This window comes from Rhea americana, unplaced genomic scaffold (genome assembly GCF_003343005.1).
Source record: "Rhea americana isolate MKP2758 unplaced genomic scaffold, rheAme1 scaffold_226, whole genome shotgun sequence".
Taxonomy (NCBI): domain Eukaryota; kingdom Metazoa; phylum Chordata; class Aves; order Rheiformes; family Rheidae; genus Rhea; species Rhea americana.
This window is the reverse complement of record NW_028186342.1, coordinates 1,388,131-1,412,309: the sequence shown is the minus strand read 5'-3', so window position 1 is coordinate 1,412,309 and position 24,179 is coordinate 1,388,131. Positions and strand designations below refer to the sequence as shown.

At 60.6% G+C, this 24,179-nt stretch overlaps 1 protein-coding gene across 1 annotated transcript in view; it reads left to right on the top strand.

Annotated features, from left to right (window-relative positions):
• Positions 1-24,179, top strand: part of TANGO6 (transport and golgi organization 6 homolog) — a 38,124-nt gene that overhangs the window by 12,564 nt on the left and 1,381 nt on the right. Inside the window, exons 9-16 of the mRNA XM_085305754.1 lie at positions 713-839; positions 1,234-1,413; positions 4,280-4,414; positions 8,220-8,756; positions 8,944-9,001; positions 13,892-14,038; positions 19,815-19,966; positions 22,697-22,810. Of these exons, the coding sequence (XP_085161880.1) occupies positions 713-839; positions 1,234-1,413; positions 4,280-4,414; positions 8,220-8,756; positions 8,944-9,001; positions 13,892-14,038; positions 19,815-19,966; positions 22,697-22,810 (1,450 nt within the window). The remainder of the gene's footprint in view (positions 1-712; positions 840-1,233; positions 1,414-4,279; positions 4,415-8,219; positions 8,757-8,943; positions 9,002-13,891; positions 14,039-19,814; positions 19,967-22,696; positions 22,811-24,179) is intronic.

Genomic DNA, 24,179 nt, shown 5'->3' with positions numbered 1-24,179 from the left:
TTAATGAATGCTGGTTAATTAATAAACTGAATGCTTGGTCATTCAGACTAACCAAACTGAGCAGCAGTTTGGCAGCTGCCTCTAGCCTTCCCCTTTCTGGTAGTGCCATGCAGGCTGGTACTGGGAGTGGGAGCTCCCCAGGTCTGCGAAGCGCTGAAGCCATGTGGGATCTGCATGCGGAGGAGGGTGTGTGGGGCTGTGGAAGATACAGCCACTGGGTGCCCTGTTGGGGTGGCATCGGCGGGATTTCTCATCTCTACTTGTGAGCTGGAGACATTTGGGCTCGGCGGCACCTCCCAGGTGAACACGATACATATACAAAGTGTGCTCAGAGGCAGTTTTGGCCCTTAGAGCATTGTTGGCTTTAGCATGAGTAGAAATGTTACTTGTGGYGTCCAAGGAAACTAAAACTTGACCTAGGAAATTCTTCAGAAAGTGCCCGTGGTTCCTGCTGCCCACTGTCGCCTGCTGCTGCTGCCCTGAGCAGTCCTGTGCCGTTGCGTGGCGCACCCACGTCCTCCTGCCCTCCTAGAAGGGCAGCCAGTAGGCAGCTGAACTACTCTGTCCTTTGTGGAGCTGCGATGCATAGTGCAGTGTTTGTGGGAAGGAAGRTTTCTAAGAGAAGGCAAAAATAGGATTTTGCCTTGCCTTGGAGTTGTGCAGAAGAGGCTTTGGGTTTGTTCATGTTAGTGACGTAGTGACCCCGTTTCAGTGATGAAGATGAGGCCCTTTTTCAGAAGGTTTCCTCAGASCAGTGGCACATGGAGAACTTAGTGGAGCTTTTGTCTCACTGCCAGAAGAGTGGTCTAGCCGGAGACTTCTTCATCCGCTGCCTGAAGGTAAGGAGCCGGAGTCTACTGGYAGACTCTGTGTTTGGGGCATGTCTGCAAGGAGCTCTGGTCTTTGTGGGCCACGTAGTCTGGGTGGTAGATGGCAAAAGGGACCGATGATCCACTGTACGTGTCTTGGGAGCACTGAGCTGCCTGGTGTGGCCTGCAGTGGAGCAGTCCTGCTGCATGCCAGGCAGGCAGCCCCAGACCCAGCCAGGGGACGGAGGAGCYGGCGGGTGCCGTTAGCAGCAGCACAGAGCCGCAGGAGAGGCACCGCTGGCCTGCCGTGCAGAGGTGGCCCTGGGCTGTGTCAGTGGGGTGGCAACTGCCCCTTTTCCTGGAACTGATTTGCCTGTATTTAACTACTGCCTCCCTTTCCGTGCCCTGTGCTTCCTTCCTGCAGGCGCTGACTCATGTGGCTGCAGAGGGTGAGACAGCTTCAGACGCTGCTCCCCTGTCTGCAGAGAGTCTCCTGGAGCTGGAGCAGCACCGTGCGGGGCAGCAGAGGCAGCTGCTCGTCCTGCAGCTCGTGGCCCTGCTGTGCGAGAGCGTCTCGGACACTGTGTTCACAGATGTTGCTCAGGTTGGTCGTGGCAGAGCCGCAGGGGTCAGCAGCCAATRGCCTGGTGCACACAGGGCCCCTGGGGCCCTCGATAGCAATTGCTAAGAAACAGCTGGAGAAGACTAGACCTTCCCTGTGAATCCAGAYGCGGTTGTGTCTCAACAAGGCACCAGACTGTGCAGTATCATCAGGAAGGACTGTGTCAACTGTAGGTACAGCTGGAAGCCTGCTCAGCAGACATCTCCTATCTGTTTTGGCTTGTGTTTTAAAAGCTGAGATAATAGTCTGTGCATTAGTCAAACCCCGATTTACCAGTTTCTCTTTTTTGTTCTGAGCAAAATGCTACCCTAGTTTTACAAAGCTTAAAGATATCAGTACTCAGCAGACCTTTGGTATGTTTGCTGCGTATCCGTAGTGCTGGTGACTGTTTTTCCTGGCACATTTCTGCAGCTATGTACAGGAGCCGTTACAACTAGGCTGCCAATCTGATGACTTTGCAGAGCKTGCTGGGAATGCAGCATAGTGCAGCTGTCAAGTCCTGCTCCTTCCCTTGTCATCGAAGAGACCATATGTGGTGTTTCTCTGGTGTCTGTTGCTGTAATACCTGCACTGAGTAGTACATGCAGCCGTTAAGATTGATGTAACTGTGTTTGTGCAGTCCGTGCTTTTAGGCATCCTCTTGAATAGGCAGCTGCAAATCTRTTAAATGTCATAATTTCCAAGGCAGCTAAGATGCCTCGTACCTGATGGCGAGCAGGGTTGTTAGGCTGCCGTCCCTCCACCGCGTTCCAGCGGTGCCGGAGGGAGTTCTGCCTGAGCTGCAGCTGCACCTTGCCGGTCTCCGGAAGGCTTTGGCGCGCGCCGAGGGCAGCACTGGGCAGCCAGGGCTTCACTGTGTCTTAGCTTGCTCATCTTTCTCTTAATTTTTTTTTAATGACCTGAATATGATAGTTAACTGTGACTTGCTTAAGCAGTGCAAGTCACTGCTTATGCATTTTTCTCCTTGGTTTCTTTCTGAGACAATGGGATCTTTTGTGTTGCGCTCCCCGGTGACACGCGATACGCAGCCGGTGTCACCGCTGCGCCTCGCTCCTTCGTGCCGTGCACTGCAGAGTTCCCAGCCTGGGCAGCAAGAACCCTCCTCTCTGCCACCCAGAGACCTAAGCAGGGTCAGCTCTGGTATTTAAGTCAAAATCAAGGAATGAAAAATGATTTTGCCTGGTTTCCGAGTCCAGCACATGATTCTAGAAGAAAACAAAGCAACCCAAACAGACAAAAAACCTATTACATTTTGAGTGAAAAGTAAATACTAGGTGTGTCATATTTCAAGGAGAAATCCCTCAGGTTTAAACAGGTAGTTGCATAGTTCAGTTTTAAGCAAGTTCTGCGGTACACAGGGTTTTTTTTTGTTGTTTTTTGTTTTTTTTTCCCTCTTGCTGTGGACACTGTGGACTGTGTGTTTCTGTATAACAGACTCGGAACAAGCAGGATCTGTCTTCATAGAGCTGGAATTCAGGACTGGCCAACAACTTTGGACCTCTTCGCAATATATCTTGCRCAATATATTTTATTTGCATTGCTTCCCCTCATTGTTTCCCTGAGTTTTAAGAGGCTGACTTGATTTCCGTGATAAGCCATTTGTGACATGCTGTGCTCTCCTACTGCATAATACGGAAATGTGGCTCCGTATTTTATTTTTCAGCCTTTTTTTCCTATAAGATATTTTTAACCTTTTTTCACTAGTTATCTACTGATAGATTACTTGTTCATTATATTCCCACCCTTTCATTAAATGTAGTTTCAACCCATTCAGCTTGTGTGTCACTAATTTTTGAGAGCAGATGTTTTGACACTTTTTACTCCAAATTCTTGCYGTTTGACAGCACCTTTCTGGGCTTATTAGTCCAGAAAGTGCCTAAGCCTTTTCTGCAGTCTTTCAGAGCCAGCCTTCCTACTTTATATGTACAATAGGGTCGTAGTTAATGAGGCTGGCAGCGTGCAGCCCTGCCGCTCGCCCTGCTGATGAGAAAGCTCGTTAGGTGCCTGCGGCCTGACACGACGGCAGGAGGCTGCAAGTGTGCAGATTGGCTGAGTGCTACCTGGTTGCCATGTTGCTTTGTTTTCCAAACCAGGAGCTATTCCAGAGGGTCCTCTTTGTTTTGCAAGGAGCATATTAAACGGGAAAGGCCACAGTTCGTCTGTTTGCCACGGGGAGTGAGCGGCTGGGCCCAGGCGCAGTGGTGAGGATCTGCAGGCTGTGCGGCCAGCGGACGAAGGAGCGGAGCAGAAAGCCGCGTTGATTTCGAGCGCTGTTGGAAATTCTGGAAGCTTGTGGGATCAAAGATTTTGGTGCCAAATGTAGAGATGAGCAAAGCCAACCAGGCAGGATCATTATTAGCTTGAAAAAAGAAMAAAAATCATTWCAATAAAATCACAAAATACATGCACGGATGTGCATTGGAAGCGGCCCCTCTCAGGTGTAGACTGGGTGAGCACATGATGTCTGATCCCTTGGCTCCCTACTTGGGGAGCTTTTGAGCAGATGAATTGCGATAATTRTCAGGAGCTGGAAGCCCCATGGTGTTTTTCTGGAAAAGGGTAGTTTTCTGCRAAAACCCCCAGCCTCGGTTCTTGGTGCAGGCTGCAGAGGAATGGCGCTGTGCTGCTCTGGAGAGCTTGCGATGGGCATGCAGGCAATCATTCTTTGTTGTTGTTGTAATGAAGTTTATCTGAGCCTTGCTAAATCCCCGCTTGACTCTGTTTCTAGACAGAACCCCCCCCGCCCCCCGCTGCTCACCGGGGCGGTGATGGCCCATCTGGGCTCTCGGGGAGCACCGCGCTGACCTGCTTTCTCTAACTTCTCCTCCAAACTCTCTTCTGCTGGCAGGTGGTGGACTTCGTGGCAGCGACGCTTCAGCGGGCGTGCGTGAGCCTGGCGCGGGGTGCCGGCAGCGCGGTGGAGGCGCAGACGCTGAGCATGGCCATGGGGCTCGTGGCAGCCGTGCTGGGCGGCGCGGTGCAGGTGAGTGGGGCGTGCGGGTGCCGCTTGGGCCGACCAGAGCTGCCCTTCCGCGCTGGATGGGGGGGGACGTGAGACCTGTGCCAGTCCTCCGTGCCCTTCTGCACCTGTGCTCGGGGTCCTAGGTGCTCCCCGGGTGTGTTTTTGTGCACAGTGCCGCTGGTTTCCTCCGCGGAGCGGTGCCAGCGTGCTTGGCCGCGCGGCGTGCCGGCCGGCGCAGCYGCGCTCTGCGGCGTGGGGAGGGCTGGGTTCCCAGCAGGCCAGCTGCTACAAGGGTTGGGCTCCCTGGCTCCTGCTCTTTGTGGTTCCCGTTATCTCTCTCGGAAGTGCTTGCAAGTCTGCACATGTTTCTGCACTGCTTTGGGTCCCACTGGCATTGCTGAGTCTCTTCCTCCAATTGTTTTGTTCATTTAACCAAGATCTCTCTGTAGTGCTACATGTTTCTAATAGTAAGGCTACCAAACAAGAAATCTACACGCTTTCAGCAAGGAAGAAAACGTAACGAGGTGTAGGTTTGTCAATGTATTGCTCTTTGGTTCAGATTTGTGAAGTTGTGAGAATCTCTATTGGCATCTTGCACGGGCATGGGGAGGGGGAAATCCTTCTGAAGGCATACCCACTGCCCCTGGGGTTGGCTGCAGCCTTCCCTGACTGCCAGCTCRGGAGTCTGGTAGCGGGATCTGCTAATATTCACGAGGTGGGGGGCTCCCAATGCCTTGCTGCTCGGAGGAGTACGCGTGGCTGGTCACCCTGGTGCACCAGCAGCCTTGGTGTCCTGGGGATGGTGCTGCCTCTGGCATAACTGCTTAAGTGTGGAAAGTGGCATATAAAAGCTCTGTAGAGCTATGCTCACAAGTCGCCGAACATTGGTTAACTCGTTTACAACCCAAGCTCTGCTTTTGAGAAGGCCCTGACAGGGCAGCACGGTCACATAGGGTCTTTGAATACTCAGTCTTCTGCATCCCCACACATCCATGGGCTGCATCCTGTAAGTGCAGTGAACTTCTCTGTGTAGGCGGTACCATTCCTGAAAATCCTTTATGAAAAAAGTACATTGCCCACTTAGACAATGTCGGTTAAACTGGTGCTGGAGAGCGATAATATGTATTTGTTGGTTCTTGAAATCACTTGAGCTTGCATTTACATCACTGGTGGTTGCTTCATCCCTAGACTTGCCCAAAGGAAGATTCTGCTGCTAACAGAAAAAAGCAGTTTGTGTGTTATTTGCTAAATTCCTAACATTAGTAAAAGAGACATTGCTTAGTAGGAGCCACATTAACACTGTCTCACAATGCAGCTTGTTTACAAATTGCRGAGGAAAAGGCAATGTCCCATAATWAAAGCAGCAGAAATTGGCAGTTCTTGCATAACGAATGGTCATAATGTAGCAAGTGGTGCGCACAGAAAGGGAGGTGCAAAGTCCCTCCGTCAAGCCCTAGCCTTCTAAATTGCCTGGGCTGTTTTTTTTAACRCTCACTTTCTTGCTTGCAGGCCTGGGGTTAAATTGACTGCTAAATGTGGGGCTGGCAAGGGGGTTTGCCCAGGGCTGAAGAGCTGGGGCTGGGCATTCCTCCAGGGCTGCTCTCCTTTCCCCCACCCCCAAAAGCCCCTGTGTTCCCCTTAGCCAGGCTATAGAGTCTGCGAGGGCCGGAGAACGGGGAGCAGCAGCTGGCTGGCAGTCCTGCTGTTTTCTCCCACCTTTGGACCCGGGCAGGAGCAGCGGTGTGCTGGAAAGCAGCTCCGCACTTGCACTTGTTTTAATGGGCCCCCTCCCAGGCGAGATCCTGTTCATACTCCTGTCATTAATGGAAGCAACTTGGCCAAGCAAATTGAATGAAAAAGGTTTCCAAGGGCAGCTGGTGCTTGACAGCAGCAGGAGAGGATGGAAAGCTGTTTGATTTTGAATGGCCAAGTGTTTTTTACATAAACATGCAAAAGCTCTCTTGAAATCTCTGGTAAAGCATCACTTTTCAGGCCTTGGTGGCCSTGATTTTGCTTCCAGGATCTAGCAATTAAATCCTAAACCCAATTTAGGGCAGGAACTTAGTCTGCTCTCAGGTTGTATATCCTGCCAGAAAAACCCTGTGCTGCTCTGCAGACTCATGGCATAGTGCAGCTGCCTTGTGTGCAGCCTCCTTTAAGGAAGAATTAAAGGCAAGATCCCATGTAGCTTTAGCCCAAGGGAGGGCGTGAYGGGGATGTCCCCTGGATTCAGATGCTGAACGTGGTGCCTCCCAGAAAATCCTGCATGGGTCACCGCATTTGGTGCCGTTTGCCCCTTGCACCTTCTCCCAGGGGGCTGCAGAGCTGGTCTGGTCCCGTCGTGACAGCTGCTATAGAAAGAAGCAGGATCAATTGCCAGGCTCATTGCCGGCTCCACGGGAAAGCTGGGGAATCTCTTATGGCGAGGAAGCGCTGTCGCTGCAATACAGCGCTGTCGCTGCGGGAGAGAAGAGCAATCAGTGAAGCATGAGGCTGTTCCCAGGCGCCAGTGAGAAGCTGAGCATTTAGTATTAGTGTTCTGGTGTGCCAGCACGGGGTTGTGCAGGGAACTGGTCCAGATGATTTTTTTTTTTTCCAGGTTACCATTCATGCATTTACCCCGCAAGTCTCACTGCATGGACATACAGACCTTTGGCCAGCACAGTCAGGGCAGCACAGGGTGGGAGCGAGCAGGGAGCGTTGGCTGCTGGAGGGTTCCTCCGCCTGCCCCAGGCCGCTGTGCACCCTCTGCCTTGTCAGCTAAGGGCACGGGGCTGCTTTTAGCTCTTGGAGGGAAGTCAGGCCTGAGACTGGCACCTGCTGGCACCGGGCGCGAGCTCGTTGCAGCATTGGCTTCGGTGCCAACGGGCCTGGGGAGGCCAAAGATGCTCTGAGCGTTGCCCTGTGGAGGCTGGGAGGGTATTTTCCTCTCCCGAGGAGCAGCAGGTAGCCTTTGCCCCTGCCAAAAACACTAGAACGGGGATTAGCGCCAGGGCCAAGAGGCATCCGTGTCTTTGGGAAGTGCTGGTGTCTCCTGGAAGGCGCAGCTTTTGCGGGTAGGGGGGCGGCTGGCCCGGGTGTGGGTCTGTGCCGTGTCCTCCGGGGCGCAGGCGGCTCCTGGCTGCCTGCTTACCTGCCCGCCTGCGCCTTTCTGCTCGCTTCTGCAGCGCACTGTCCTAAATCCAGAGAACTGCCACTACTTCTGTAGTGCACAAAGCATTTTTTTYCCCAAAAAGGACCATCTACTCTGTTTGAGCTCTTTACAATGAGCCTTTTGAGGAGATAGCCTGTAGTGGGGAGGGAAAGCACTGTAACTGATACATTTGCTGCCAGCCCAGCACTTCACTTTGGAAGTAGCGTTTAACTGGAGCAGTTCACCATGAAAGGTGGTGTTTCCCTGTTTGTGCTCACCGTGAGCTGCGCTGCGGGGTGGAAGATGAGACGTCTCTGGTGGCCGGACCTGGGGGAGTTACGAAGCTGGCTGTAAATGTTCTCCGCAGATGCTGAGCTTCATACGGTCCTTTGATTTGCAGCATTAAAAATGCCTGATTTGAGTTCCCAGCACTTTGGCTATAAACTGGTCACAAAAGCCCCGTGCATGTGTAACTGCTCCTTTGCGGCTTGGCATGCACCAGCAGGCTCTCATCAATGAGGTGCTGTTACCTGCACTGCAGTTTCACACCTGATTTAATTCCAGTGTACAATATCTTCTGCTCCCAGCTCTCCCCTTGCTGAAGGCACAGGGGAGCTCCCATGGGAGCAGATCCAAGAGGGAGCGTGTCTCCCTTTGCGGTCCCGGCAGCGCTGCTTTTCTCCTTCCTTCCAGCTGAGGTCGAGCGACTTTGCTGTCCTGAAGCGGCTGGTGCCCGTGCTGGAGGAGGTCTCCTCCTGCCACCCCGAGCCCATCATCCAGGAGCTGGCCACAGACCTGCGCATCGCCATCTGCACCCACGGGGCCTTTGCTGCCAGCACAGTGGGCGCCGCGGCCGAGCGCRTGCTCGGGAGGAAGCCGGAGCCGAGCAGGACAAGCCAGCAGAGCCTCACGGGCGCCACTGACCGAGCCTCCTGCCCGGGCACCGGGGCTGTCGGGGGGCTGCCRGGGCATGGCCAGGGCTCTGGCCCTGCAGCTAGCTCAGCTCCCGGCGAGATGAGTGAAGAGCAGAGCGCACACGGAGAGCCCCGTGCTGCCGGACCGGCATCAGCGCAGCGCTCCACCAGCCCGGCTCCTGCTCAGCTCCAGGAGCTCCTTTTATCCGCCTATGACCCCCAGGTCCCCGTTCGGGCAGCGGCTCTCCGCAGTCTTTCCAGCCTGATAAAGCAGCGGGATCCAGAGGGGCTTCGGATGCAGGAGAAACTCCTCCAGGTACTGAGCTCAGCTCGGTCCCTTCCCCTGCTGCATGCCCACCGCAGAGCTTGGGTCCAGCCATGCCCGTGAGACTTGCCTGGCACAGAAAGCAGTGAGCCACGCGCTGACGGCGGGTGAAGGACAGACGGTGACTGTAAGCGTGGCTTCAGACAGCTAATAACGCTCTGGTCTCTCCATCCTGCAGGTTTTCCTAGAAAATTTGCAACATGAGGACTCTTTTGTCTACCTTTCTGCTATTCAAGGTGAGTGATGCTTGACCTGGGGGCATGCTGGTTGTCTGGAGCTGTTAAGCGGTAGTGTTTTTATAGAAGAAAACTTTATGCTGTGCAGCAGTAAGAGCGAAGAGCAGAGCAGCAGGCAGTGTCCCAGCGAGAGCGGAGGAGAGCAGGTCTGGCGGTGCTGCCCGCAGCTGGCTGCGCTCCTCCCTGCCTCGGGCCTGCAGATGCCGAGCCGGAGCCCGTGGCAGGCTCACCAAGCCGGCGGCAGCGAGTGCTGTGCTGTGGCCGGGGGTTTAAAGCTCCTGCGGTGCCTTTTCTGCACCTTTCTGGGATGGGCTCCTCCAGCCCCCCATAGCGGGCGGGTCCCCCGGAGACGTGCTGGAGCCATCCGTGCTGGAGCCATCCGTGCTGGTGCCGTGGTGGCCGTCTGGCACCATCGCCGGCAGGCAGAGGAGCTTCCCGCGGTGGGGGAAACGTGGCCTTTGGAGAGTCTGGGCTGCAGGGAGCTGCACAAGGGCTGGTCGTGATCTCTCACCCTGTGCACGTTGCCAGTTTACAGCTGGCAAAGCTCTTCTGCTTGGCTGAGGTGGGAAGTTCAATCATCCGTGCTGCGAAGGGGCTGGAGACGTGGTGAGTGAGCCCCGTGCCCCAGCTGTGGCTCTGCCCGTGGCCTGGCGCTCCAGCAACGAGGAAAGTACCGCCCAGCGGGTACCCAGCCACCGCGGCGGCCTCCAGGCTCTGAGGTGTCTTCCCGGGTGACACCTGGTTGGAAGGGAGGTTGCACAGGCATCTGGAGGCAGAGGAATCAAATTTTAATATGAATCAGCCCCTCTGCTTCCTTCCACCCACTGCAGTGTGAGCAAGGCTGGGGCCCTTGGCACAGCTGGCACAGCACCACGGCCCGTCTTCTCGCCGCCTGGCGCGGGTTTTGCGGTGGGTGCTTCCTTCGGGTCTCTTGCCGACCACGTAGGCAGCGGCCACGTGTGTGCCTGAGCGACCTGCTGCTTCAGCCTTTGATCCCTAGTCCCGTGCTGTGGCTGGGTTGGGGCTTCCTGGGTTTTCTTGCCCTCAGATACTGCTTGTTCCCGAGGCTTGCAGAGCCGAGGCAGGAGAGCGTCCCCGGAGGTGGGACGGCCTGAGTTGATGCAATTCGGATGGCGCCTTGGGTCAGCTGTCGTGACTCGGCCCCTCGTTCCTGAAGCGGGCGAGTTTTGTCTCCTAGGCCTTGTCTAGGCTGGAGCTTTAGTTTTGCTTACTCAGTTGGTAATTAGTTAAGTGAAATTATCCTCTGCCTCCACTATAAACCTGCACAGACCACAAGTGGGTGTTCTGGAGGAGCTGGTGGTGCGGAGGCGCCGTGGACAGGTTCAGCGCGTGGGGTGGCCCCTGGACACCCCGCTGCCGGTCGCGGTCCTCAGTGCCGCGGCTGCGCCGGTGCCGAGGCTCGCCGGGGGTGCGCCTGTAGCCCTGCACGGGTGGAGAGGCGAGGCGAGCGACCCCGGAGGAGAGCTTCCCCCGAGGTGCCGAGTGGGGGTTTGCAGGCAGGTGCATCCCGTGGCACAGCACAATTCGGGCATCTCGCGGAGTGGGCCGCCCCTGCGGACCGCCGGCCACCGCGCGCGGGTGCAGGGGTGGTTTGGGAGAGAGTCGTTTTGCCGGGACCCGAGGCGTAAGCGGATCCGGCGAGGAGCGCCCGGCTCACGGGCGGCCGATGCAGAGGCGGCGGGGAGCGTGGATCTCCCCGGGTGCTGCGGCGGGGAGACTCGCAGGTCGGGGCAGAGCGGCGAGGAAATGCCATCCTGTTTCTCGTAACCGATGCGGCTGAGCAGTAACCCCCAAACCCAGCTGGGAAACAAGCTTATCGATGTGCCTTTCGCTCCCGGCCTGTACAGTCTTGAGTGCGCTGGGTTTGTGCTTGCCCTGCAGCTGAAATGCGAGCGTGCGCTCAGACGATCGCGGGGTGATTAACGCGGTGCGTGCGGCAGCCGCCGGTAGCAGCGCCGGTGCCATCCTGACGCAGCTGCTTGCGGCGTTGAGTCATGGGGCGCACACCGAGCCAAGGGTGCCCGGGGCAGCCCGCAGCTCCGCAGGAAGGGCCTTCCTCCCGGCGCCGGCGGGAGCCTCGGCGAAGCCCAGCGTGCAGGAGGGAGTGCGGGACGCCCCTGCCTGCACGGGATGTTCCTGCCCGCGTGCTGCCGTGGGGGMTCCCGAGCTCTGTCCCAGGCGGCTGGCGAAGTTGCAGGGGGGCAGCAGAGCCGGGACCCTGCTGACGTCCGGGAATCGCGCCCAAGCTCCGCTTGCCAGGATTCGCGTGTCACCCAGAGGCTGCGTCCACTGGTGCTCTCGGTGGAAACACCTTGCTGCGTGTGATGCCTGCCTCGTTAAGTAGATGCTAGGTCAATAAATATTAACCAGTGCTAATTAGCGGACACCTGCTGCCAACTGTTAAATTATTTATTTTTCAAACTGGCATCCAACCTGGTGCCGCGCGGGGCTACCTTAGTGTTCTGGCTTTGCTCGGAGGGTTGCGCAGAGGGGCTACGTGATCTGTTTTAGTAACGAGGTAGCATACAACTCCCTGGGCTCGTGCAGAATTAATTTGCAGCCCAGGTTTATCTGCTGGCTGGACATCGGCGACGTTGGCCAAATGGTGATAAGGGGAAGAAGGAAGCAGAGGAAAAGGGGAATTTGGCGTGCTGCAGAGGAGCCCGCGGGCACCCTCGCCAGCGAGCGGCTCTGCTGCCGGCCGCAGCTGCTGCTCCGGCTCTGCGCGGGCTCCTCCGTCCCTGCTGCGGCGTCCCTGCACGAGCGGCGCGGGGCAGGTTGGAGCTATGCTGCATCGTGGCAGTGCACGGTTCGGGCACCCGTGCGAGCCGGCCGCGGAGCAGGGAGGCGCCGGTGGGAGCGCTGGGGCCGGAGCAGGTGGGTTAGGGGAGGCTGCAGAGCCCTCGGCTGAAAGCGGATGATAACTAGACCGGTTGGGATATGCAGTGAGTCAAAGGGGGCGGGCTGCACTTCATGTGACTCCGCTGAATTTGTGCTGGTTTTGGAGCACTGTCCCGCCACAAGTGCCTTGTTTTCCTAATCCTGGACGTGTACCCTTTGCTGCAATGCTTAACCCTCTTTCCTGGTAGCCACTGCGTCATTTTATAGTGAATTTTGAGTCCTTGCCTTTTCCTGCATGAAATTCCAATATTTTCCTTTTTCCTCCCACCTCATGAGGAGCTACAGTCCTGGCCTCGTCCCTGGAGCACAGGCCAGGCCAGCACGGGGCCCAGCGCCGGGCACCGTCACTGGCAGCGGTGCTGGCTGGCCACGGCGCGCAGGATCTGCTCTCGCCCGTGCCCAGCCTGTGTCGCCGAGCGGTGAGAAATGCTGCTGAGCAGATGCCATCAGGCCCGGCGTCGCCGCTGCTGCGTGCGCCCTGAGACCGGGGACTCTGTGCCTGTCTTCAAGCTCCAGCTGCTGGAGTCAGATCGCGATGCAGAACACCAAGATTTCCCCCCTCCTTGGTTAGGGTTTGCGTGGCGCGAGAGGTTGGCGAGAGCCCTGCCCGCGTGCGGGATCTCGGCATCCCCGAGCTGCTCTCGTGCGTTCTTGCAGCTGGGCTYGTCCTCTCTCAGCAGAGCCTGTGGCTGGTGGTCCTGAGCATGACTGCGATGCTCCGGGTGCCTCGCTCTGGGAGAGCGTTGTTTGAGGATCGCTTAAGGAAAAGACAGCACGGAGGGGTTAAACGCAGCCAGTGGGCTGGGTAGGAAGGGCTCCTCCTGCTCCGTGCCCTGCTCTCCAGCCGTCCCCACTGGGCAGGAGACGGAGACTCTCTAGCCCGTAGTGGGTGGTGACTAAGTGCCTGTTTCCAGCAGCATCCGGCCTCCCCTTGCTGCTGCCCCAGTGCTCCTGCCCTGTGCCGTCGCGCCGGTCTGGCCTCGCGCAGCGTTTCCCCAGCCCTGTGGAGGAGGCGAGCTACGTGCTCAGGGGACGACGGCAGCGTGTCCCCTGCTGAGGCTGGCGGCAGTGGCCTGGTGCCGATGCCGCAGRAGACCTGCGGAGCCCAGCGCGGATCACCCGGTGCTGGGGGCAGAGGGACCGGGGCTGTCTGGGGAACCCTGCAAACGCACCGGCATGCAGCTGAGACACCAGTGCCAACAAAGGCTGCAGAATCCCCCAAACTCTCAAGTGACATTGCCTTGTGCAAATAAGGAGGCTTTTCCCACAACCTGCCACTCCTAATCGCTGGAAAATCTCCTTCTCTGCGCTCCCTCCCTTCTCCGGRGCCCCGGTGCGTGTCCGCCGCTGCCCTAAAGCCGTAGTTGGGAGATGTGTGGCTGACAGCCRCATCCGCTCGCTGCACAAAGGCTGGAGGAGCAACCTGGGCACTTAACGATCGCCAGGAGCAATTCCTGGYGGTGGCACGCTCCACTGGGAGCCAGGCCCCTTTACAGCTCCCATCAGTCATTAACAGAGTGGGGGGGGTGCATTTCACAGTCGTGAGACCAGTTCTCCCACCCCAACCAGCTCCGCAGCTTCGCCTGCGATTGCCCGGTGGGCTGGATCCTGGCAGTGCTTCAGTGGTGTRGGAAGTGAAGTGGTGGCTTTGGGCTGCAGCTGGGTGGGAGCCGTGTTGCCAAAGGGGGCCTGGCTGTRTTTGGGGGTGAAATAGAGGGAGCCAGAGCCCTTTGAAGCAGAGTGAAGCTCAGCAGGGATAAGGATAATAATGTAGAAAACTCCCCAAGACTTGCTTTCTGCAAACTGGCTGGTTCTTAAGGTTTAGACATACCAATAGGGCTCTCTGCTCTTCTGTCCTGCCTGCGCTTGCCTTATTCCCRTTTTCCTTCCAGCAAACATGGCTGGTACATGCCATCCCTGCTGTATGACCAAGGCTGACTCACATTTTCTTTTYGCTCTGACCTCCAGGTGTTGCCCTGCTCTCCAACGAGTACCCAGAGCAAATCCTGCCAGCGCTGCTGGCCCAGTACGGGAGCCCAGCGCAGGGCACGACAGAGGCTGTGGCGACCAGGATGAAGCTGGGGGAAGTGCTGATGCGCGTGACCCGGGCACTGGGTGAGTCTGCGACCRCAGYGGGCRTCCAGGAGGGCCCGGCTGGCCCGCACCGCTGCCCGGCCTGCGGCTCCYGCGGAGGCACCGTGTCGCTCAGGCTCTCTGCTCCGTAGGGAGCAGAGCAGCAGGCGTTTACTGCRCTGTGCTCTCCGATCTGGGGAGAATAAAGCGCSCTGGGGATGCTCTGCGCTGSCTGGGACTGAGCACGCCGGCGAGGCTGATGCCGCAGAGCAGAGCTCCTTGCTGCCCTGGGCTACAGCTCCCTCCTCTTCAAAGACAGAGGCCAGCTGAGGTCTAGGCTCTCAGGCTGCGGATTCCTGCTCGGCCTGTTGAGGAAGGATGTCGTTAGGTAGCACGATTAGATGCGATCAAACTCATATGCTTGTGAACCCTTCATGGCCAGGGTGAAGCTGGAGGGAGAACTTGCCCGTGGCTTCATGACGCGTGAGTGGGTTTGGTGGTGCCCTGGCTTGCAGCCTGCACTCGGTGGGTCTGGGAAACACCACTGTGAAAARCAGCATGTTGCTAGGGGGACTGAAAGCATTTCACAAAGGCCTATGATTTGCTGGAAAACCCCAGTCATCCACAGACTGAAAAGGCTGTGTGTACCCTCTGCGGGCCCTTSCGGTTTAGCCCTGCCTGCGGAGGGAGGTGGTCACGGAGCGGAGCAGCGCTCCCTCCGTCTCCTCACCACCCACAAGCGTTGCAACGCGTTGCCCGCRTGACCTTGCTCCTCCGCTACGGGGGAGAGGAATCCCGGTGCCGAACAACGCAGCCGCCCTGCCGATAACATCCGTGGAGCGCTCCGGTTTGAGAGGATGCTGGGAAATGCCTGGACATGCAGGGCTGGAAAATGAAAGTTSTACAAGGCCTTTCCGGCAGCGGCTGTTGGGACACGTCTTCAAACGCRTTGTGTTTCTCCCCCCGCAGAGGCTAAGCTAAACAGCAAGTGCTTGGAGCCTGCTGCAGAAGAGGCAGGAAGGAAGCRTGCTTTCCCYGCTGGCCCTGGCGCCTGGCTGTGCGCTAGTGCRGGCTGCTCCCRAGGCAGAGCCAAGCTCGCTCCGTGCACGGCCCTGGGAAGGGCCTGGGTGCCGGCAGCACAGGGTGCTGCAATGGTCTGGGGTCTGCTTTGCTCCTGCAGGCTGCAGAGCAGCTCATCTTCCCCAACACTGGCACGTGCGCACACTTGCACGCACATACATGCGTGCTGCACACGTGCTCTCTCCATTGGGGCTTCAAGATTTTTCTTGCTTGGACTTCAGTGGCACAGAGCGTAACTAGCCCTTATCCCAGCACCCCGTGTTGGGCCTGGTCCTGCTCGGCACGCTGACCCTCCCCTTGTTTTCTCCACTTTCGGGGGTGCTGGTCTGCTGCAGCTTCAGGCTGCCCTTTCCTCTGGGGGGACCAGGTCTTGGAAGGTGGCAAGGTGAGACTTGCCCAACCTTTGCACAGAGAAGTGCAATCTATTTTTAACCATAACGGTCATATCCCAAGAATACGCCTGTCTTTCCCTGGGCACAGCAAACACGAGGGAACACAACAAAGCGTTCTGCGTTTTTGATGTGTGTGTGGTATTTACTGCGCCCTGAGCCCTCCCCTGCTTTGCCTCCCGCCGCAGCGCCCCAGMGCTGCCCACCCGCTTTCCGTCGGGTGCAGACTGCACAACAAGACTTTGTTGCATTGCCCAGCGCTTCCCGGCTGCTTGGGACAGAAGCGTTGCAGCTTGTTTGGGCAGGACGGTGACTGTATGCCCTGGAGTCCTACTTCAAGAAAAGGAAAGAAAGCCTCCCATTTAGGGGACGAGCCGTGCGCTCGGTTTGCGTGTGCCTGGAGACGTCCGTGGTCGAGCTGGACGAGGGACTCGTGCTCCCCGCGTGCAGCAGGGCCTGCGGAGGTGGCCGCAGCTCCGCGCTCCCCGGCTCGATGCCTCGCTAGCTTTTATTGCACTCAAGGCCTTTTAAACTTAACTCCTTGTTAATTCTCCAGCTGYTCCAGATGGGAAAACATCTGTACGCCTGTGTCTACCTCATGCAGAAAATGACTGAACAACAGCACCGGGCTCCTCCGGGAGCGCCTGCCCGTGGCCACGGGCCTCCCCGGCGGCCGGGCGCTCCCCTCCGCGGCAGCAGCGGGCGCTGGGTGTCCTGCCAGCACGGGCCGGCCCGCGGGTGCCTGCAGCCCCATGCAGCTTTGATGCTGCCCGAGCAGCCGGCTGTTGCTGACCTGTGGGAAACCACGCTGCGGGATGCGGTTCAGAGCAGCTGGAAGCGCCGGGTGCCGGCGGCCAGAGCCCTCCCCGTGCCGGGTGCCCCGCTCGGCCCCCCCGTGCTCGCGGCGCTGGGAGCCGCTCCTGCAGCTCCCCCGAGGCAGGCAGCGGATGTGGGCTTTCCCTGACCGGCGGCGGCTCCTGCTTTGTGCCGAATGTATAAAACCGCGTTTCCCCCTTGCAGCAGCTGTTCCCTGCGCTCGAGGGACAGCGCAGGCGTCTCTCCTGGCTGCAGAAGATCTCTGCCTCGCAGTCTGTGCAGCCTGCGCGGGACCTCCCGGCTCCCCCGAGGTCTGAGAGCGGACGAACGGCTAGCATCGCYGCCCGGCCTCTCCTTACGGGCACGGCTCCCGCAGCCGCTCTTCCCTTGCTTTTGCAGAGCCCCCGCCGCCCCTCTGCGTGACCCCAGGTAGCGATGCRCCTTCTCCGGGTTGGGTTTCTGTCCGCAGCTTCTTTCCAAGCCGCGGGAAACGTCCCCTGGCTCGCGGAGGGGAGCAGCAGCTGGCACGGAGCCCTTCCTTCCCAGATAACGACGTAATTGTGCTGCAGCCGGTGTCGGCGCTTTGTCCTGTTCTTCGGTAGCTGGGGGCCTTCAAAGCCGCTGCGTTTCTCCTCTCTCCTCCCRAAGCCTGGCTGTGGCCGTGGCTCTCCCCTGTGCCAGGAAAGCGGGAGCCGGATTTGGAGATGCGGAAATCCTCGGACTAAACGTCAGTCAGAGCTTCAGGCCGTTGCAGCGGCACGAGGAGAAAACGCGGGAAGACCGCGGGGGTTACACGAGCAGAAAGGCGGACGCAGGGCTGGGTTGGCCCCAGCCTTTTTCCCTTGCTTTCCCTYGAGAAGGGCTCCGTCGTGCGTAGCGGAAGACCGTCGGGAAGGGGCCGTCGAGGGGCACGGCCAGGGTCTGGCGCCGCGGCGGCGAGCGGAGGCGCCCTGGCTCGTCCGTCCGCGGCCCCGCGGGGCTCGTGGGCACAGCTGCGCTCCCCCCGAGCAGGCTGGCGGCCCTCGCGCTGGCCTGTCCTCACTTGCCTGGGTATTTATAGAACAAATTGCATTAAGGTTTTTTTTTTTTTTCTGTTGCAAAGCTGCAACATTAAAGACTTAAGAAACTACCCGGTACTTCCAGAAACGCTTTACTCTGCAAAGGAAGGCTGCTGTGGTTTGGGTCTCCGCGCGGCTCGCTCGTGCCGCGGGATCTCTGCGCCGGCGGCCGCAGGAGGAGGCTCCGTAACCGCGGCCTCGCTGTGCCCTGCGGGCGACGGGCTGCTTCGGTCCTGCGCTCCGCTGGCTCASGCCGAGCCTGGCCCCGTGCCGGGGCGGCGGGAACGCGGCCTCCGGCGGGTGCGGAGTGGAAAGCCGCGACTGCAGCCGGCTGGCGCAAGCGTGCCGCCCTCTCGGCCGCTCGCGGCCCCGGGAAGCGAGCGGGGACTGTTCCTGCGACTCCGCTGCTCGCAGCACGGAGGAAAACGAGCTTGGCGATAAAGGTTAAATTGTTTTACACCGCAGCTGGAGCAGGAGGCTGGATACCCCATAAAAGTCCAATCAGTCGATCGTTATCTTCAGCAGGATATTGCATAATCGTCCCAAATTTACGGCCGTGGTTTCGTTGACCGCAGGCGGGTGTTYGGCGCGGGCCAGGTGCCTCGCTGCCCTTCCCCGGGCTCCCGCTGGGGCGTCTCCGGAGCGCGGGGGACGCGCCGGGAGCCGGTGCGCTGCCTCCGGCCCTGCCTTTGCGCGGGGCGCTGGACCGGCCCRCCTGGCAGAAGGCACCTGCCAGCGCCCACGGGAGAGAGCCGAGGAGGAGCTGGGATCTGTTCGGGGGCCGGAGGGGGCCGGGGCGAGCCGCCTCCGTGCCCAGCGCTGGGGAAGGGGCGCGCGCCGGCCCGCGGGATGGCACCTCGCTCCAGAGCCGCCCTCCCACCCGGGCGGGGGAGGGAGAAGCCCTTCCCGTCTCCGAGGGCTCCCGATGAATTTGCGTCACTGCGATCGGTTTTCGTGACAAACGCGCGGYGCCTGCTCCAAGTGTGTCAGGGGAGACATTTCTCAATCAGGGAGGGTTTGTCTCGTTCCCTGCAAGAGAGGTAAACGCTCCGCCTGCGACCATCCGGCGCGAGAGCCGACGTGCTCTCGGCTCCAGGAGGGAGGCGTCGGACTTGAACTTTCAAGCATCTGCTTCAAGTGTCTTAACASCGACTGCCGAAGGCACGAGCCTGGCAGCACGGAGCAGACTGCGCTCGCGAACGAGCCTCGCAGTCGCTGGCGTCGCAGCGGTGCCCCGCAGCCTTGCCTTTTCCTCGCCCGGCTTTCGGCGCCTCGTTAACGTTAGGTCTCCGTGGCCACGTCCTGCCACCCTGGGCAGCGCGGGGCGGACGGTCTTGGCCCCAGCAGCAGCCACGAGCCCACGCGGGCTCCTCCGCACAGCGTGGAGGTTTGTGCTGCGTCCCTCCATTGCCCTTTCACTTATGCTCCTCCATCCAAGGTCCTACCACGGTCCGGACCTTCCTCTTCTGTCTCTGCCTGGCCAACCTGCCCGTGTCTCGTGCCAGAAGGAGAAAGCGTGATGGGATCCCACCATCTGCAAGGCTTATTTCTGCTTCTCCTGCCTGTGTCACCTCTGGGCAGTGCCCACCACCTCCTCGGACGCCCTCCAGCGCAGAGTAACAGCGTCAGAGGAGTTTATGGAGCTCAGAGGTCGTCGGGAGACCAGGGAAAACACTGAGCTCATAGGAGCTCCTGCAGCGCTTGTGAGATAACTAGGGCTGTCTTCCCTTCGTTCATCCCATGCGAGCGTCTCTCTAAATTAACCTTTGTCGGAGCAACCCCTGTTAGATGGAACTGTACTTGCAAAAAGGTGTCTGCGCATTTGGGAAGGTTTGCGGCTCGCTTCTCGGCTCACGGAAGAACGCGCCTCCGAGCGTCCTTTCGCATCGGGTAATTGTGCATGCAGGTCACTGACTGTGCRCACACGTAAATCTAATTAGCTGGCTCACACATCCACAGTGTTTGCATGTGCTAATTGGGTGTGGGTTTTGTACAGCTGAATTATCTGAGAATTTGGGCCTTCACGCGTAATTTTTATTGACCGTTACATTTGTTGTGCGTCATCCGTTTGAAAGGCCGAGCAGAGGACTGAAAGCAAATGTGATGCGCTGAGCAGACGCAGACAAAGGTCTTCGCTCTGGGAGGCAGAAAATGCAGCTAATCCCTGCCGTGGGGCCGGGTTTGCTCGCGGACCTGCGGGGTTACAGCTGGAAAGCTGAGCGCTGCGTCGCGCAGCGCAGCAGGGCACCGTTAACGAAGCGCCCGTGGGCTCAGCCGGGCCGGGCAGCGGCGGTGCAGCGCCGGCACGCTCCCGCGGCCTGCCCGCTGCCGAGGGTGCGCGGAGGAGCAAGCCCCGCCGCAGGGACGGGGCTTGGGGGAATCCTCGCTGCCCCCGCGGCTGCTCCTGGCCTTGCAGCCGGCTGCTCTGCAAGCTCGGAGCCACGCTCTGACCCGCGCCTCTTCTTGCTCTTCCAGGGGACATGGTCTTCAAGCACCGGGACGCCCTGATCCACGCCTTCCTGCGGGGGTCGCGAGACCCGGACAGCGCGCTGCGGGCCAGCAGCCTCTCCAACCTGGGCGAGCTGTGCCAGAGGCTCGGCTTCCAGCTCGGCTCTGTGGTCCAGGAGGTATCGCTCCCCTCTCTCGCGACTGCTGCCTGGGTTGGGATGTCGTGGGGATGAAACGCGAGTGCCGTCAGCCAGCTCCACGCGAGAACCGAGGCCCTGCAGGGGCTGATGGTGTGAGCGGACACTCGGCTGAGCGTCTTCCGGCCCCAGAAGCACGTGCAGAGTCCCAGCGGACTGTGCCGATGGGAGCCCTGGAAGGCAGCTGGGCTGGGAGCTCAGGGACCATCTTGTATTAAGGAGGGCAGCTTGCCATCTGATTGCGGGGTCGTTAAACACTCTCACTTCTAGGTGGGTAAAAGAGCATGCTTTTTCGTAACTTACCCTGGGACATGACAGAATGATATTTGCTAGTGTTGTAAAGTAAAAAAGCCRTTCAATCTGAAGCAAACACCTGGGAAAATTTAGCCACAAGTTTTAGTGCTGAAAGCTTTGTGAACAGCGAAACAGTGTCTCCCGTGCTGGGAATTGCTAGACAGCCCTAAGGAAAGGCAGYGGCATCTGCTCCACCCATAATCATTTCGCTGGAGTAGAAGACCTTGGAGGCATGGTTTGTACCTGCCACAGGCACCTCCTCCCATTTAACGGATCTCGTTAGCGCCCGTTCCTGCTCCCAGGGAGCTGGCGTTGCCGCCGTGGCCGGTGGCTCCGGGCGAGAGGCGCCGTCTGCCCGCGCGGCGGGAGCGGGCGGCTGCACAGCGCTGTGCCGGGGCGTCCCGGAGCCGGAGGAGCGAGCCGGGAGCGAACGGCTCCGCAACACGCGCTGCGGTCGCCCGCGCGGACGGCTGAAGCGTTGACTTGGCGAACGCCGGCGCGAGGCGAGCCGCCCGGAGCCGCGCCGCCGCGCGGGGAGGCGCTCTGCGGGTCCCAGCCTGCGGGAGGCGGAAGGGACTCGGGCCGTGGAGCCGGGCGCTCCGCAGCCCGGGGCAGGTGCGGCGCCAAGGCGGGGAGCGCGGCGGTCGTGCTGCCGAGCGCGACGGGGGTAAGAGCGGAGCCGGCGGGAGCTGCGGAGTCGCAGGCTCGCGGGCGGCCCCGGTTTGCATCGCGGCTCAGCTGATGGGAGCCGTGACCCTGTGCGAGCCCTGCCGCCGCGGCCCGGGGAGCCTCCTCGTGCCCAGCTCCCAAACGCCCCGGCGCAGCTGGAGGCTGCTGGGTCAGCAGCAGCTGCCGGCACGGTGCGGCACGGTGCGGCGCGGCGCGGCGCGGAGGGAGCGCAGGCTGCTGGCAGGGCGCCGCTCTGGAAGGAAGTCAAAAGACATAATGAATGTGGGACTCGGGCTGCTTCTCCTGGGTTCCCTTTTGCTGCTGCTCACGCATCAATTGGGTAATGACARCATTTGATGAGATGCCAATGCACCACACATGCAGCTATTTCKGGAACACGCTAGTTCTTCTAATTCTCCCTGCTGTCACTGACTAATTAGACTCCTTTAACTCTGCCTGCTTTTCTTCAGTCTTTCAAAGACGTCTTCGCCGCGGCAGCCCCGTGGAGGGGAGGTGGCGTGGGCGAGCGGGCAGGCTGGCCCCGAGGGCGCTGCCCCTCCGGCAGCYGCGTTTCCGAGCGGGCGCTGCGCGGTACGCGGGAGCGCGTTGCAGTGCTCTGCCGGGGCTCGCTCGCCCTCTGAGAAGGGCAAATTGGGCTTTGGCAAGAGACTGGAGCCATTTCCGTCTCCGGAGGGATTTTCCCAGGCTGGGACATTGCAGACCGCTGGTGGAAGTTGCCGTCCTTGGCGTTTCACTTGCTTCCAGGCCGCAGCACCCGCGGTTGCGGTCTGGCACGCAGCACGGGCGGCTGCAGTCCCCCTCCGGAGTCACGGTGCCGGCGCTTCTGTGGGACCGGCAGCGTTCAAAGTCGATGTGCTGCAGAAGTGAGTCCSCCGTTTCAGTGCCGTGTAGTGTCACAGGGAACTGCGGCGCCGAGTCAGCCCAGATCCCCTCCGGGGTCCCGTGTGTAAGGGCCGGGACAGGCAGGTTGACCTTGCAGCTCTCCGAGCTCGAGCGAGTCGAGCTCAGGGCACCGCTCTCCTCCTGCCCCCGAGAAAACTCCCTGTGCTTAATTGCTGTTGATGAAATAACTGCCTCGATGTGCTGCTAATCGCTGCCGAGCTCTGCAGCTGCCCGTTGCGACCATGCCCCGAGCAGAGCCCGTCCCGGTCGCCGAAGGGCTGGGCGCCCTTGGGCTGCCCGTGGGGCTGGTGCCGGTTTGCGGCCAGTGGGAATCGCGGCGTCGGAGGTGGGCAGCTCTGCGGGGCCCCGCTCAGGCAGTAAGTGGGTGGCCCGGTGTGGCCCGTTCGTTTCCAAAACAACCCAGCGCAGTCCGGAGCCACCGTCAGGCTCGGCTGCTCTGGCCCTAGGAAAACCGGGGCGCTGCCAGGGAGGAGTCGGCCTCCAGGTGCCAAAAGGCAGGACAGCCTCTCGGAGGAGCGGCGATCTCGGGTGGGCTTCCCGTGCCCACCGCCCGGTGCTCGCCCCCAAAGGGGAGCCCCGAGCTCCTCGGGGAGGGTGCACGCGACCTCGGCCGCGCCGTGCGCCCGCTCTGCTGGCGAGGCTGCCCCGCACCTACACCGTGTGCCCCGGCTGGGCTGCTGGGCCTCCCCGGGCCGGTTCGCAGGCCGCTTTGGCGAGGGGCTCGTGCGGCGCCAGGGCAGGGGTCCTGTGCGGCGGTGCCCGGCCCTGCGCGGCTGCGCGCAGCGGGGACCTTGCCCGCGCTAACGCTCCCCCTTGCCCTCGCAGGTGACCTCCTGTCTGACAGCCATAGCCAAGACGGACCCCGAGGCGGAGGTGCGGAGAGCCGCCGTCCACGTCGTGGTGGTGCTGCTCCGGGGGCTCAGCGAGAAGGCCACCGAGGTGGGTCCCCGCGGCGCTCCTGGCGCCGGGGAGCTGCCGCCTCCTCCCTTCTCCTCATCCCTTTCTGGGCAAAGCAAACTGGGCGCCTCCGAAGCCCGGGGCACGGAGCGCCCGGCACGACGCGCCCCCGGCGTAGCCGGCTGCCCCGCGGGACGTGCGTGGGTTCAGGCGCCCGCCGCCCTCGGAGGCAGCGGGAGCACGGCCTGACCCTTGGGCCCTGTTTACGGGGAACTCGCAGTTTCAGGTCGCTGCCGAGGAAGATGGTGCTGAGCCAGGGTCCCTTTCCTTGCGGGATGCCGAGCGGTGCCCTCGCTGGCGCGCTCGGCCGCGAGCACCGCGTGCTGCCGCCGGCGCGCAGAGCCGCTCGCCCGGCAGCCGCCGCAGGGGCACGGAGCTGTGATCGCTGCTGCTCCGGGCTCAGGCGCCGTGCGCTGGGATTCCCGCGGGAGCCTGGGAGCCGTCCGGCCTGGCGGGAGCCTGGGGCAGGAACGGGGGCAGCGGATCCTCCCCGGCTGCTGCCGGAGCCGCTCGCGTCCTTGTCCTGTGCTGCCGGCTGCCGGGAGGCGCGCGGGGCCGGGGCGGGACGTGGGCTCCCCGCCGGAGCCGCGCAGGGGCACGGGGCAGCGCCGGGCTCGTGCTCGGGCGGCGATGGTGTCTCCGTGCAGTGGAGCACCGCACGGGAGCCGGAGCTCAGCGGAGGAGCGCGCCGCGCGGGGCCGGCCCGTTGCACAGGCAGCAGTTTCCCCCGCAGCGCTCGCGGGCCGCAGGCTCGCTGCAGGGCGCAAACGAAAAGAGCATTTTTATGAGGACAACTCATATCCAGGCTAAATATATTCCTCTGCAAAGTCTGGCACAGGCATCACGCTCCTGGGCCCGGGCGCGATCGGGGCAGCTCGGCGCCGCCGCCGCTGCAGCTTCCCAGCGGGTCGCCGGCCTCAGCCCTGCTGCTTCCCCCTCGGCACGAGCCGGCACGCGGCAGCAGCCAGCGGAAAGGAATCCCAGCCCGACCTGCTCTGCCGCGGTTCTGCTCGCCGCGCTGGTGCTCGTCCCTCGCCGCAGCGACAGGCTCGCCTGGTGCAGAAACGGCTGTGGCGGAGGGCGCGCGGAGCCGGGAGCGCGGCGCTGCCCGGCCCTGCAGCGGAGGGGAGGGCCGGCGCGGCTGGGGCCCGCGCGGGCTCCGCGTGGAAAAGAAAAATGCCGGCTCCAGCGTTGGGAGTAGCACGGGCGAGCGGGAGCACGAGGCCTGGGGTCGCCGGCGCTTGGTTGCAGCCGAGGGGCGAACTCCCCTTCCCTGTGGGTGCTCCAGCTGCTGTGCCCTCGCCTGGCTCCCAGTTCCTCCTCCCTGGGCTCAGCTCTTCAAAGCGCCTCG